Source organism: Apus apus, chromosome 3 (assembly GCF_020740795.1).
Source record: "Apus apus isolate bApuApu2 chromosome 3, bApuApu2.pri.cur, whole genome shotgun sequence".
Taxonomy (NCBI): Eukaryota; Metazoa; Chordata; class Aves; order Apodiformes; family Apodidae; genus Apus; species Apus apus.
In genome coordinates this window covers 101,083,240-101,097,234 of record NC_067284.1, presented here as the reverse complement: position 1 = coordinate 101,097,234, position 13,995 = coordinate 101,083,240, and the positions used below count along the sequence as shown (strand labels likewise).

General features: G+C 39.4%; 1 protein-coding gene across 5 annotated transcripts in view; it reads left to right on the top strand.

The window, feature by feature from the left end:
* The window catches only part of ADGRG6 (adhesion G protein-coupled receptor G6), a 112,389-nt gene that overhangs the window by 32,237 nt on the left and 66,157 nt on the right, over positions 1–13,995 (top strand). For all 5 annotated transcript variants that reach the window (XM_051615217.1, XM_051615221.1, XM_051615218.1 and 2 more), the window contains exon 3: positions 9,626–9,967. In XM_051615217.1, coding sequence (XP_051471177.1) covers positions 9,626–9,967 — 342 coding nt within the window. The remainder of the gene's footprint in view (positions 1–9,625; positions 9,968–13,995) is intronic.

Genomic DNA, 13,995 nt, shown 5'->3' with positions numbered 1-13,995 from the left:
AAAATATTCTTAAGTTACAATGGGTGTAACACAGGATTTTCACATTACCCCCTCCCTCTGGGTGAAATCCATAACTCTGTCTACAGTGTGAACTCTACTCATATGGGTCAGGGCAGATTTACCCAGTCAGTGTGTTTGTTTCCACTTTCATTTTCATTGGCAGAAAACCAAGCAACCAAGGGGAAACAGGCAGCACAGGGCCCCCACCCTGGCTCTGAACATATTTTCTTTTATTGTAGCTGGTTCCCTCAGTTTCCCAGATCAATTAAAACTTGCTGGACTTACTGCTGTGATAAAGTCATTTGTTGTCAGGAGGCAGGACCTTTGTGCTTGATCGATCAAGAGGAGGAGTAAAGCTTTTAGTGGCAATGGTAACCCAACAGAAATAAATACCTACTGAATTCTAACATAAAATGGGGCCTGGAGATACTATGTGATATCTGGAAACACATTGATTTTCTAATGGTCTTTGTATCGTGCGAGCATCCCACTCAGAAAGTAAAGAGCATCAGCTCTGATCTCTCCAGAGCTCTTAAAAGGTTTTGGAGATCTGTTATGTAATGAATGCCAATAATGTCAATACTTGGATGACTTGGTTTGAGGGCTGGTTAGGATGTGAGAAGTTATGAGGTTAGATGTCCTGAGGTTAGAAGTTAAAGGTTAGTCTTGAGAAGTCAAGAGATCAGTTCCCTGAAATGCCTGGTCCAAAGTCTCAACAGCCTGCATGTGAATGCCAGCATTCCCAACATGCAACCTGAATACAGCTACCCTCGTTTTTACAACCCTGTGCCTTTGGGACACAGTGTGAGCTGGCCTCTGAGGCAGAAAACAGCCCTGGGCACACCTCATCTGCTGGAATAGAGGTGGCCAGTGCATGTGTAGGAAAGGGAAAGCAGCCATGTGAGGCAGAGCATGAGGCCCTATCTTCTGTATCTTACCTGGGAGCCAGGACAGCAGCTCTCTTTTTGGTGGTCCAAACACTATACATAAATCCAGGAGAAACAGGTGGCAGTACATCCTGTTTCTAACATGATAATCAAAATTATCTTTCAGGATAGACGTGAGGTCAGTAACACTAATAATGTATCAAAAAATCAGGAAGAGGAAAGGTTAATTTTTAAATACGAGGTTAAGATTAGAAAAGCAGAAGTGGGAATAGTAAATTACTGACTCAGGAACCATTGACTGTCAACACAGAGAGAAACCAGCTACTACTAAACTCAGCAGCAGACTTTTCACTAAAACCAAGATAGCAGAAGCTGACCTGCACTTCTTCGTGACACAACTGTATAAAATGGTCCCACACAGGAATAAATTTTATTTGTTTTCTCATAAATTAATATATAAATCACAGTATGATTCTTAATCCTTTTCACATGGGACACAGATGGACTGGAACTTTACACTGATTTGGGGCATACCATTCTTCAGGCTCCACAGGTTGACATTGTAACATAGAAAATATTGTCTTTTATCAGTTTTCAATTTGACAGATATTCTTTCATTAATTAAGTGCATTTTTCTGTCTGACAAAACAGAAAATAACCAGTTCTAATTCCATGTGACGAAAAATTTAGTTTGTTAGTAATCTGATAAGCAATAAGCTTAAAGCAACAGAAAACAGAAATAATAATAACTGACTTCACAGACAACAGTTCCATTTTAATTTATGTCTATATATTAACCTACAAGGAGATTTTTTTAAAATTATTTTATTATTCTTAGGTGCACCAACCGGTTCAGTCATTTAAAGTGTATGCTGCAGGACATAATGCATCAGCAAAAGAAGATGCGAGGCAAGCTGATATGACTGGCCAGGACATAGTACTCTCTTTGTCTCCTGGCTTCAGTGGCCAAAACCCAATTGTTGAATTATTTTGTGAGAACACAATCTTGTCTTTCACTGAATTATAAAAGGCTCTGCCAAGGTTATGTGCTATTTCCAGTCAGGAATATGGAGGCTTTAAATTCTTGCTGGGTACAAGGAGTACTATACTTTGGGAATGATGCAGAGTGAGAGTCTGGACTGAGTTTTTAATAGTGCTTAAAATAGTGTTTTCTTACAAGTCAACAGAATAGTCACATTTGCAAACTAAGAATAATGTAGAGACAAAAGAGTCTTCCTGATTACATCTTTATTACACTCTTGCTCTGCAAAATGCATTTGATTATTTGTTGCAGCTTTAAGAAGGGTAGCGTAAAGTTTCACTCGTATAAAGCTTCTATGTTTTGGGGCTTATTTTGGATTATGCTGGTTATATTACTGATTAATCTATGCAGATGGTTTCACATGAAAACTGATGATGTTGATCCTGTTATATATTCCGTATATTCTCTGCCTATTAATATAAAAAAAAAGTATTTTAGGAATGTTGTAGAGATTTTTTTAATTGTACTGGGTTCCCTTTTTTGATGACCTGCACTACACTGACAGGTATGTTAGTCACCAGCAGTTTAACTGTTCAGTGTTTAGAGAATTCTAAAAACCTGCAAAAGTGAGCTGAAGTATGTTTCTCCACACACAAGTTGTCCAGTGTCAAAGCCTGCTACTGATGCCTTTGCAGAGCTGGAAGTTAGTACAACATCCAACTAACAAAGGGTGATGGGATGGGTTTGAGCCCTACCCACAGATTAATACTTCTATTTTAAAGTGGGGAGGGTAGGGAATAAGAAACTTACTGACACTTTTAGAAAGTTTGTGACTGAATTAGAATTAAGCCTTGCCTTTCCTGATCTTTAGGCAGAAAGAAATTTGGGAAGGAAATTCAAAGATTCGAAGGAACTATTTATGTCACAGTTTGATATAAAAGATTAACCTCTTGCTCCCCACAAACTCAGTCAGTGACTTGGGAATCTAAAATACACCCAGTGGGTTAGCAGGTAAAGGAAGAAAGAGTATGGATTGCTGTGCGGACATTAGGGCAGGTGTAAAATGGTTCATGGTAATTATTTCATTACACACTTACCAGCTTTTCAGGTGCAACCAGTGTGTCTGAGAGGAGATCTCCCTCCCTGAATGGGTGTTTGCATATGTTGGTCTGGTTATTATGGCTTTCCTTAAAAGGAAATTATGAGAACTAGAGAGGGTGACACAGCCCTCCTGCCAACTCAGTCTGTGCAGTGCCTCCCTGGTGGTTTCCGTACGGCAGCAGTTAGGGAGTCATGCCTGCCCACTGTGCCTTGAGGGGCTGCAAGGCTGAAGACAGGACTGTAAAGCTTCAAATACAGGACTCAAAGGCGTCATTGTGCAGGAAAGGACTTGAAAGAGTGGCTGAATTCTAAGTCCATGTTTAAATCCAAGTCATATCTGGGAGGTTTTAGGATTTGCTCAAGAATTTTGGGAATTTAGGGTTGTGCGCACTGAAGAAATGCTGAAGTATAAATAGTTCTATAGTATCATTACAAATCAGAGAACATCTGCATTTATACACAATCACAATCATATTTCTGTTTAATTTGAGGATTGCAATGCATGCTAAGACTAAATTATGTGTTTTCTATAGTAATTTTTATCAGGGCCAGCATACTGTAGGAAAATAAGGATCTTTTTAGGAGATCAAACAGCTTTTTCTTTTTGGAAAGTAAATAAAGAAGCAAAAATTAACCTGCCACACCTTCTCATTTGCACTTTCTGAGACGGAACTTGATCAAATTGTGGGTTTCACAGAGTGCAGACAAACAAGGTTTGATGTGCAGAGGCTGCAGAAGAGTCCTATGCTGAATGTTTTGCATGAAAATATGTGTAGATCTTACCTTATAACTAACTTAAATGTGAGTAAGCAGAGCATTACTTTATGTACAGAGTGAATGGCGTGACACTTCTTTGCAATTAATATATTCATATTTTGCATACAGGTATTTCTGTGGATCTACATAATCCCTTTATGTGTGGAATGATTTTCTTTAAGTGCAGATAAGCTACTGTTGAAGCCTTTGCCATGTGATAGCTGTTCTGGGTTTAGTGTTTGTGTCTCACTGGAATAACACAGGTTTGTTTGTTCTGTAGCCATTCCAGCCCACCCACATCTTGGTGGTTTGGCCCTTCCTCTTGCTTGTCTGCAGGTGCACCCATTGCTGACCTCATTCATCCATCTATTTGGAGTCATAAATACATTTAGCCTAATGTTTAGCCATATCTCTGTTATGGCATCCTTGAAATAGAAAAAAAAAAAACAACCCAACAATTAATTGCAAGACATTTTCCTGCCTAATGTTTATCAAAATAGGTATTTTTTCATGCTGCCACAGTAAATGATTGTAAGGTTTCGTTTCTATTTTGGTCCTTGCCACATACTTGCAAGTGCCCACACCTCCCCATGCTTCTCTCTTACTTAGTTCAAAATGACCATCCTTGTAAGTGCTACCTTTTCAAATATATGTAAAGTACTTAAAAGTTCTCAGATGTTTACATGAAAATAAAGTTAATTCTGTACTGGTTTTTAGTGTCTAAAACACTAGGTACTGTAGCTAAGATTTTCTGTGGTTTAGGATTGGCCTAATTCTGTCAGGCAGGGGAGATTTTATTTTTCACTTGAACAAGAATAGAGTTAACATAAACTATTTTGTTTTCTGAAAATTTGATCCCAGAGCTACATAGATTTACTTCAGGATATTTTCACATGAAAGTTGTGTTCCTACAGGGAGAAGTAGAGTTAATTTTCATGCCAAAATGAAATCCAGCAGCATTCTATCTTACTTTTATGAGGGAGACTTTTAATGGATTTAAAAAAGAAAATAACAGTAATGTTACTTCAACCTGCACTGGTTATCATTGATATCCTGTGCCACTGCCTACACATATGTAGTAATTTACACTTCTGTCAGGTGAAAAATGCTGGACAGAAGAACAGCTGTGTGCCACAGCTGGAAAAAGAAAGCCAATAGAACATGTAACTTAGTGTGAAAACAAACTGGATAATGCACAAATGAAAAGTGCAGACATTTTTCCCGGGGACCCTGTTTTCTTTTGATCCTAACCTTCACAAACTTTAAATTTTAGGGCTGAAATAGTGTGCCAAGCTGGATTGCTTTGCTCTTTTAAAAAACTTCTTGGCCAAACAAAATTTATTGTCCAGCATTTCTCTAATGTTCGGTAAGTGCAGACAGGAAAGTGGGTGGAGAGATAGAAGTCAAAACTCATGCCTGAGAAAGAAGTGCAGAGTATCAAGAGGCAAAAGATAGGGATCTGGAGAAAAAATTTGACAATGGAGAGAAACAGAGAAGTGTGAAGAGCTAGAGGAAAATATGACTGTTAGCACAGATTTTGGAGGTAAGTGCAGGAATGTGTTAGTCATGTAAGAAAAAATCAAAAATAGAGAAGTACGAACATATGGAACAAGGGTTATATACAGAACGTTTCCTTCCCAAATTGGCAGCAGCAGTTCAGCATCACAGATCTGTGTCTGTCCATGGCTTCAGCTGCCCACAAATGGCTTCTGAAGGTCACTTTTAAGTTACATATCTCGCTGCCTATGGGTGACTTCATGAGTTCAAATGGGGGAATTCTGTGCTGTGGCTCTAAAGAGACAAAATCTGTAGATGGGACAAGCTGGGTGATTTTGTTCCATAGGATATGAGGTTTGCTTGTGTGCGTGTCTGTATGATGCAATCATTCATGAGTCACCTACTGTTTCCGTGAGCTCCTTAGTTTCAGGACAGTCTTCAGATGATTCTGCATGGTGTAGGAAAGACCAGTATAGGGTACTTTCCTCTTCATAGAGATTAAAAAGTATATATGTGAAATAGGACTCATAGAAGAGAGGCAATGGTCTCATGGTTAGGAAAATTGGCAACCATGTGAGAACAGGATTCTATCCCTGCCTTTACTGATAGGTTCCTATTGAAGATGGGCAAATTGCTTTGACCAAAATTTTCCATTAGCCACTAAGTACTGTTTTTTGGATTTTCTACAGTGGGCCAGATTGGCAGACTGCTCTTACAGCTGCAGTTTAAAATCACTGATAGTGTGCTCCGGACATATGAAGCTCTGTACAAATACTAAGTAGTTAAGGAAAATCAGTATTTTCATTTCTTAGATTAGGAACCCAAAATCCACAGAAACTTTTGCCGTTTTTGCCCATTATTTCCATGCTTATGTTTATCCTTATAAAATAGGCATGATATGAGGGAAAAAGCCATTTCCCCTCAAGTCAGTTCTCCTTCTGAAGCTAATTAACATTTGTGAATCACTTAGATAACTTTGGTGAAAGCTCTAACATATTCCAGAGGAATTTATTTATTTTCCTTTTTAGTATAGTGTTGAAGTGTCATACTAAATACTTCATTATTCCTTTATAATAGGAAGTATGAGTCTTGCAGAAAAAAAAATAAGAGTAATTATGAAATGAAAACCAAACTCCAGGGTATTCTCATGATGGAGACAAATTATTTGCCCAGTGAAACTTTCAGTTTAGGAAATGTTGAAATTAAGTGCCTGATTTCACTATATGGAGAGGATGTTCATTTTCATTAGGGGAAGAAAAAAGGGGGAAAAAAGATGAAGAATTTTATTAGATGAAATGTATTTACAGAGTGAATTTTGTGTGGTCTAGGTTGGTAAAAAAATCTTGACAAGTCAGGTGGATTTCCTGACCAAGAATATCATACCTAAACTTCTTCCTATTAAAATCAGTAAAATATCACAGATTGCTTGAAGACATGTTTGTGGTGTGTATTGCAACAAGTGCTCAGTATCCACAGTTCAGAACTGCTCAGGGCCAATGAGATTGCAAAATATCTGCCAGCTTTGGCTGACAGCCTGAGGTTGCCACAGCAATTTTTCTCTTTAATGATTAAAATAGGTGGTGTTTATAGAAAAATAACTGCCTCATGAGAAGCTGTGCAAAAAGTTCCATTCTAAACCATTCGGTTTATATATAGTTTTGTTGTTTGTTTTCTTTTCTTTTTACTTACTACTGTGGACATTTGCATGAAAACAGGATATTTCTCCTTCAAATTGCAGTCATGGACAGAATAGCTACTATGCCAAAATGGAACCAACCCACTTCAAAAACGTAAACTATTTTCCTCACCAAATCTGTTGCTTCTGTGTATGTAGACTTTTGAGCACTTATTTTCCTACCTAAATTTAGGGACTGTTTTTTTGTGTTAGTTCTGTAAAACCAACAAAACAATATGGATATACTAAAATGAAAATATGTTAGTCAAAAGATTAAATTGTTTAAAAAACCCATTAACATAAATAACATTTATGTTTTAGTATTTACAGTGGCAGACAGCAGGGATAAAAGTATTTTTGTTATGTGTACTGACAAGGTTTTTTTACACAGCTTAGAAGCAGTGATAATCTCAAGAGAGATAAATAGAAGACCTGAGTTCTGTTTTGGGTGATGGTGATCAACAGACTTTATAAAGGCAGGCTTATCTTAAGAATGTTTGTGTTCTTTTTGATGGACAAATTTTACTTTTCCAGTCTCAAGTTGAATGTAATAGTCTACCAATTTAAGAGATACACTTACTGACAACTGGCATATTTTTTTCTGGCTCAGTAATGCTTTATAATGCCTTTAAGAGTTACTTTATGGTCCAAGGCTGAAGGAGTGTGCATTAACAACCATGTTCCAATATGTAGTTATATCAATTAACAGCTTAGTCCCTGGCTTCAGGTCCATCTAGGTACACAGGGAGAGCTCTCAACTGCCTAGATAGTTTTGTGTCATTTATTTCTCTGGCAGGAATGAGTAGGAGAGAGGCATGCTGCCAGATCCCCAGCCCCTGGGGGTTGGCAGGAGCGTGAATTACTGGGCATTCCAGCTGCAGGCAGCTCCAGCCGGAGCCTTCTTAGTTGCTCTGCCCTGTAGAGGTGCACTCGTCCTAGACCAGGAAACTGCAGTGGCTTGTGGCTTAGAATGTGCTTTTCCTCTTCCTCCTCCTCAAATCTAGGGTGATTCTCTGACAAATCATACCTATCTGTGCAAAATCCACTGGACAAAACCATTGTTTGTTTGTACAACTGCAGGATTTATAGCCACCATACTGATAAGTAAATATTCCCTCTCTGGTTAATAAATGGAGCAGCAGGGTTTCAGGGCAGGTGAGCATAGTCCTCTGACTGTAAAGATTTGCAGAGAAATGAAGAGTGGACAGGCTCCTCTTTGTACTACACAGATAAAATTTTCCAGTGTCATGAGCACTTGCTACTTCTTCCCAAAGCTACCTGCAGGTCTTTCAGATGGTCTTTTTTGTTCTCATTTGAGCAAATAAACGTCACTGATCTCTTCTACTTCAACCAGCCTGTATCTGGTTCTGAGAGCCCAATTAATTAATAGTCTCTTTACTTCTTTGGGGCTCTATGAATTTGCTATTTGCAAATAAAAATTATAAAAACTCAACAAAATACACCTGACAATTCTCCCTACAGATATAAACTGTTGCTTCATTTGTCATGCCATTTCACAGAGCCAGGGTCCATTTGCTTAGGCCAAACACCATTTGAATGTGACTGACCAAAGCAGTGGAAGAAAACATCAAGGGCTCTTTGGAAGAGTTTCTTGCTTTTATTCCTAGTTTATAGCTGCTCCATATGTAGTTTACACTTGACAACTTCTTTAGTTGCTTTTAGCTTGGGCAACTAATAACCCATGTTCACATTGTCCTATTTTTTTCATACTTGTAGTACTTGACTCAGGACTGTGGCCTAATTGAAATGTTTGCAAAGTAATTCAGCATAAATGTGCCCATTACTTTCTTTGATTATCTATTGGCAATATTCAGTTCCCACATAGTTTGTTCAGGGCTAGTTTGGTGAACTGTTACAGGTTTTAGCAGCAGGCAGTTCATGGTAATTATATCATATAATACACTAAGTAAATATATGATAAATGAGCAAATGTAAAGCAAACAAGAAACACAACCCTGGGGACTAACTGGGCCTGAAATTCTTGTGGATAAGCACATCAAGGGAGTATGAGGAATAGGTTAAGAATTTCTTAAAGCCTGACTGCCACAAATATGTCAACGGAGCTGAGTCAGCATGGGAAGAGTGCAGTAATTTGCTGTTGATTCAAAAGCAGGTAGCTCATTGCTACCCTTCTGGGTGATGGGGGAGAGGATTGGCCGGAAATGCTGATGACTAACCTTTGAGAGCTCTGCAGAGCCGCTGCTTCTGCTGCTCTTCAACCCATCTCTTGTGCTGCTGCATTCCAGGGACATTCCACTGGAAACAATAGCATGGCACAGAGCTGCTGGAATAGCTACCAGTCAGCATCAGACTGGCAGCCAAAAAATGTAAATGACAACAGTCATCTTTATGGAAGTTACAGCTTAAGAATTTGTTTGCCTTTCTGAAATAAAAAATGTTGCTTTCGCTTTGCCTTTGACAGGTCAATACACATAGCAGATATATCTTGCATGCATAAATGAATGTTTAGCGGTATCATTTATATTTCTTTTGTGTAGGATTGCTTATATAAGATACTTTGCTGTGCTATCCCACTGGCATTTTGCCTGCTAGAAACCAGGCCATTTTCTGCCTTTCTTCTTCCCATCTCTGTTTATGTGTTTCCATATAGAAATGCATTCAGTTACTGTGTTGATTACTTTCCTGTTAGGTTATCTCTCTTCTTGACCTCCAGCCTTTTGGATTTTTATTTTTTTTTATTGCCAGCTCATGGATGCTATGACTGTAGGATCGTGCTAACTGAACCCTCTGGAGTCTTCACTTCTCCATGCTTCCCCAGTGATTATCCCAACAGCCAAGCATGCAAGTGGATCATCCGAGCACCTCATGGATTCATCATACAGCTAACTTTTATTGACTTTGACATTGAAGAAGCTCCAGGCTGCATTTATGATTCTCTGACTTTAGACAATGGAGAAAGCCCAATGAACCTTTGTGGCATCACTGCCAAAGGATTATCCTATAACTCTACCGGAAATGAAATGATAGTGTCTTTTAAAAGTGATTTCAGTATCCAAAAGAAAGGTTTTAATGCCAGCTACGTACGCAGTAAGTAAACCCAAGGCTTTTCATCCCTATTCTAGATTTTAAAAGGAAATAACCTATAAGGATTAGAACAACACTTCCTGAAGGAATCGGGTCCTCCACAAGAAGGGAAGGGATGGGGAGGCTGCAGGGTAAAACTACAGATTTCTGTTTTATGGGGTTTTTTTATTAATTTATTTTTATTTGGATGAAAATAAATCATTTTGTTCTGGGACATGACAAGTGTGTTAGAAAAAATTTTTCACATGCAAAGCTTTTAGGTCTAAAATTGTCTCTCCCCACAGATTTTTATGCTGGAGGGGTTGGAAGCAGGGCACCTGTCCTTCAGGTCAGCACACCTGCAGAGGGACATAGGAACCTAAAGCAGTGCATGAGAGGGAACTTAATAGAGCCAAAAGCAAGACCAGCACAGACCTCTGGCCCAGTGGAGTGCCTAGATGTGGGGAGGAGTTTCTGCAGAAGGCAGAACTTCTCAGGAGTTCTTCCAGCTTTTAGAACAAACTCTCAGGGATGAACTGGTATTGCAAAATGGCTACCTCTCATTCCAGTTCCTTGACCTTTCTTTCCCTTTCTTTAATACAGAGCAATGGTTAGATTTTTAAAAGCCTAATAACTGGGGGGAAAAAAAAAAAAAGACACTTATGCTTTTTTTTCTAGCAGATAAGGTTACAAATAACATGATTTTTGTTTGTTTCATTGTTTAAAGCATTAATTAGAAGTTGCACTCACATGACAGTTGCTCCCACAATCTAGGAGGAGTTGGTCAGTGATCTGCTGCACAACATAGATATATACAAGTCTGTGGAGCGGGATGGGTTACACCCAAGGGTGATGAGAGAGCTAGTGGGGGTGCTCACCAAGCTACTCTCTATCATTTATCAGCAGTCCTGGCTGACCAAGGAGGTACCAACAGATTGGAAATTAGCCAATGTGACACCCATATATATAAGAAGGAATGGAAGGATGATCTGGGAAATTACAGGTGCTGTCAGTTTGACTTTGGTGTCAGGGAAGCTGATGGAGCAGATCATCCTGAGTACTACTGTACAGCACATGCAGGATAACCAAGTGATCAGGCCCAGTCAGCATGGGTTTATGAAGGGCAGGTCCTGTTTGACAAACCTGATCTCCTTTTCTGACAGTGAGACCTGCTTATTGGAAAGGCTGTGGATGTTGTCTATCTTGATGTTAATATGGCATTTCACACAGTTTCCCACAGCATTCTCCTAGAGAAATTGGCTGCTTATGGCTTGGATGGGCACACACTTTGCTGTGTTAAAAACTGATTTGATGGCCGGGCCCAAAGAGTTGTGGTCAATGGAGTTAAATCCAGTTGGCAGCCAATCACAAGTGGTGCTCCCCAGGGCTCAGTGCTGGGGCTGCTCCTGTTCAACATCCTTGTTGATGATTTGGATGAGGGGACAGAGTGCACCCTCAGTAAGTTTGCAGGTGACACTAAGTTGGGTGGGAGTGTTGATCTGCTTGAGGGGAGGGAGGCTCTGCAGAGGGATCTGGACAGGCTTGATCGATGGGCTGAGGCCAATGGCATGAGTTTCAATAAGGCCAAATGTCAGGTACTGCAATTCAGTCACAACAATCCCTGGCAGTGCTACAGGCTGGGGGAGGAGTGGCTGGAGAGCTGCCCAGCAGAGAGAGACCTAGGGGTGTTGATTGACAACCAGCTGAACATTAGCCAGCAGTGTGCCCAGGTGGCCAAGAAGGCCAACACCATCCTGGCCTGTGTAAGGAGTAGTGTGGTCGGCAGGACCAACAAGCTGATCTTCCCTCTGTACTCAGCACTGCTGAGACTGCACCTTGAGCACTGTGTGTAGTTTTGTGCCCCTCACTACAGAAAGGATGTTGAACTACCAGAGTGTGTCCAAAGAAGGACAACGACGCTGATGAATGGTTTGGAGCACATCTTACAGGAGCAGCTGAGGGAGCTAAGATTTAGCCTAGGGAAGAGGAAGCTGAGGGGAGACCTTATCACTCTCTGCAACTACCTGAAAAGAGATTGTAAGGAGGTGGGGATTGGTCTGTTCAATGATATTACAAGTGATAGGACAAGAGATAATGGCCTCAAGTTGCACCACAGGAGGTTTAGATTGGATGTTAGGAAGAATTTCTTCACCAAAAGGGTTATCAGGCATTGGAACAGGCTTCCCGGGGCAATGGTGGAGTCACCATCCCTGGGGGTGTTTAAGAGTTGTATAGACATAGTACTTAGGGATGTGGTTTAGTTAAGGACTTGTCAGTGTTACATTAACAGTTGGACTGTTGGATAACCTTGAAAGTCTTTTCCAACCAAAGTAATTCTGTGATTCTGTGTGACAGTGAAAGGCAGCGAGAGCATTAAGATGATCATTTATAGGCCCTGTATGGTACTCACCATTCATTCGAATTGAGGGTTATAGTTCACAGTTGCACACTCTCAGTAGGCTTTCTTTTCTTTTTGTTGAAGTCATAAACCTTCAGATGACTACTACTATTACATTGAGCATTTCTACTATGTCATATTTGTGTTCTGTTGATTGTCTGGCTGATGTAGAAAAACAGAGTAGGGAGGTTTGCAGTTACCTCTTCAGTCACAAGTACATCTTCCTCATAATTTTAGTTTTTAATATTCATTACAGAAATCATATGTTTTAAACAATTAAGATAGTAATGCCCAGGAATCATAAGACAAAAATAGTCCTGATTATGCCGGCAAAATTTGTGTGCAGCTCTGGAAAGAAGAAAGGTTACATCATATCAGAGGAACTAAAAATACTTCTTTCTACTGAGGTCCTTTCATGCTGACAAAATGAACGTAGTAAGAATTCTAGGAGCATCTGTTCTCTTCTGAAAGGGGAAGCAAATTTTCTGAAAGGTTTCTCTAGTTGAAATACAGGTCTTGCTGCATTGTCAGAGGTTGTAAAATCAAGTGGAACATCAAAATCATATGCAATCTGATTATGCACAATTATTTATTGATTTATTCTTTAATATTTTAATGTTTAAGTGTGACTGTAAGGGATAAGATGATTTACAATCAGAATTGAAAGATGCAGTGTTGCCCTCAGTTGTGTTCAATGAGGAGGAGAGGAAGAGTCCACAGATAGTCAGAAAACCATTTGTGTGTATATACCTATAGGTCATGTATTCTTCTGAAAGCAAAAATATTACCTCCATGCCAAATGGAATAATACATTATGTTCATGGATAGCACCACTAAAGTTGAATAGTCTTGGAAGATATTATTTCGTTTAGAATAAGAAGTCTACTCCCCAATGTGAGTAAAAGTATCAGTGACCTTCACCAGTGACTTGTATTTTACAGTTTCACATATATATATTAATTCAGAAACTCTATGTTAAGGCTTGCTCTTAAGCATCTAGCCAAAGGCTCTGAATTTTGTTTCATTGCTCAAAATCTGTAACACCCACCAGACACCTTGATTTTGACCATGGATGCCAGGAGAGCTGGCTGCACGTATCTAGGTCAAATTCTAACCACATTCTGCCCACAGTTGTACCATTACGTTGTGTAGAGAAGATAGTTAGAGATAAAGAAAATGGCAATGTTTAACCTGGCAATGGATACAGAAAAGTGACTTGTTAAAGAGGTGATAATGTACTGCTTTCCTTTCAAGTTCTAAAAGCATGTAGACATCAATGCACACACACGCACTGAAATCACAACACATCTGCAGGACAGATGTCAGTGCTACACCTTCCTGTCTGTGGAAAGAGTTTCCAAAGCCATCGTGGAGATTGCACACCTCCCCACTTCATGTCCCCAATGGAGTTTCCAAGTGAGGGCAATAGTGTTAAATTCGCATTTTCTTTCATTTCTCAGAAATGATCATAATAAAATAAAATTAACCAGTTTTTTCAATTTTTTAGTTTCACAAAGTAATGCAATGTTGGAAATGGAAAGTAAAGGGTCATTCAAAACACCCAACAATTTGCTATCTAGAAATGACAATTTGAAAGACACTAATGGTACTTCCTAATATACAATAAATACACAAGACAAAATACATGTGCATA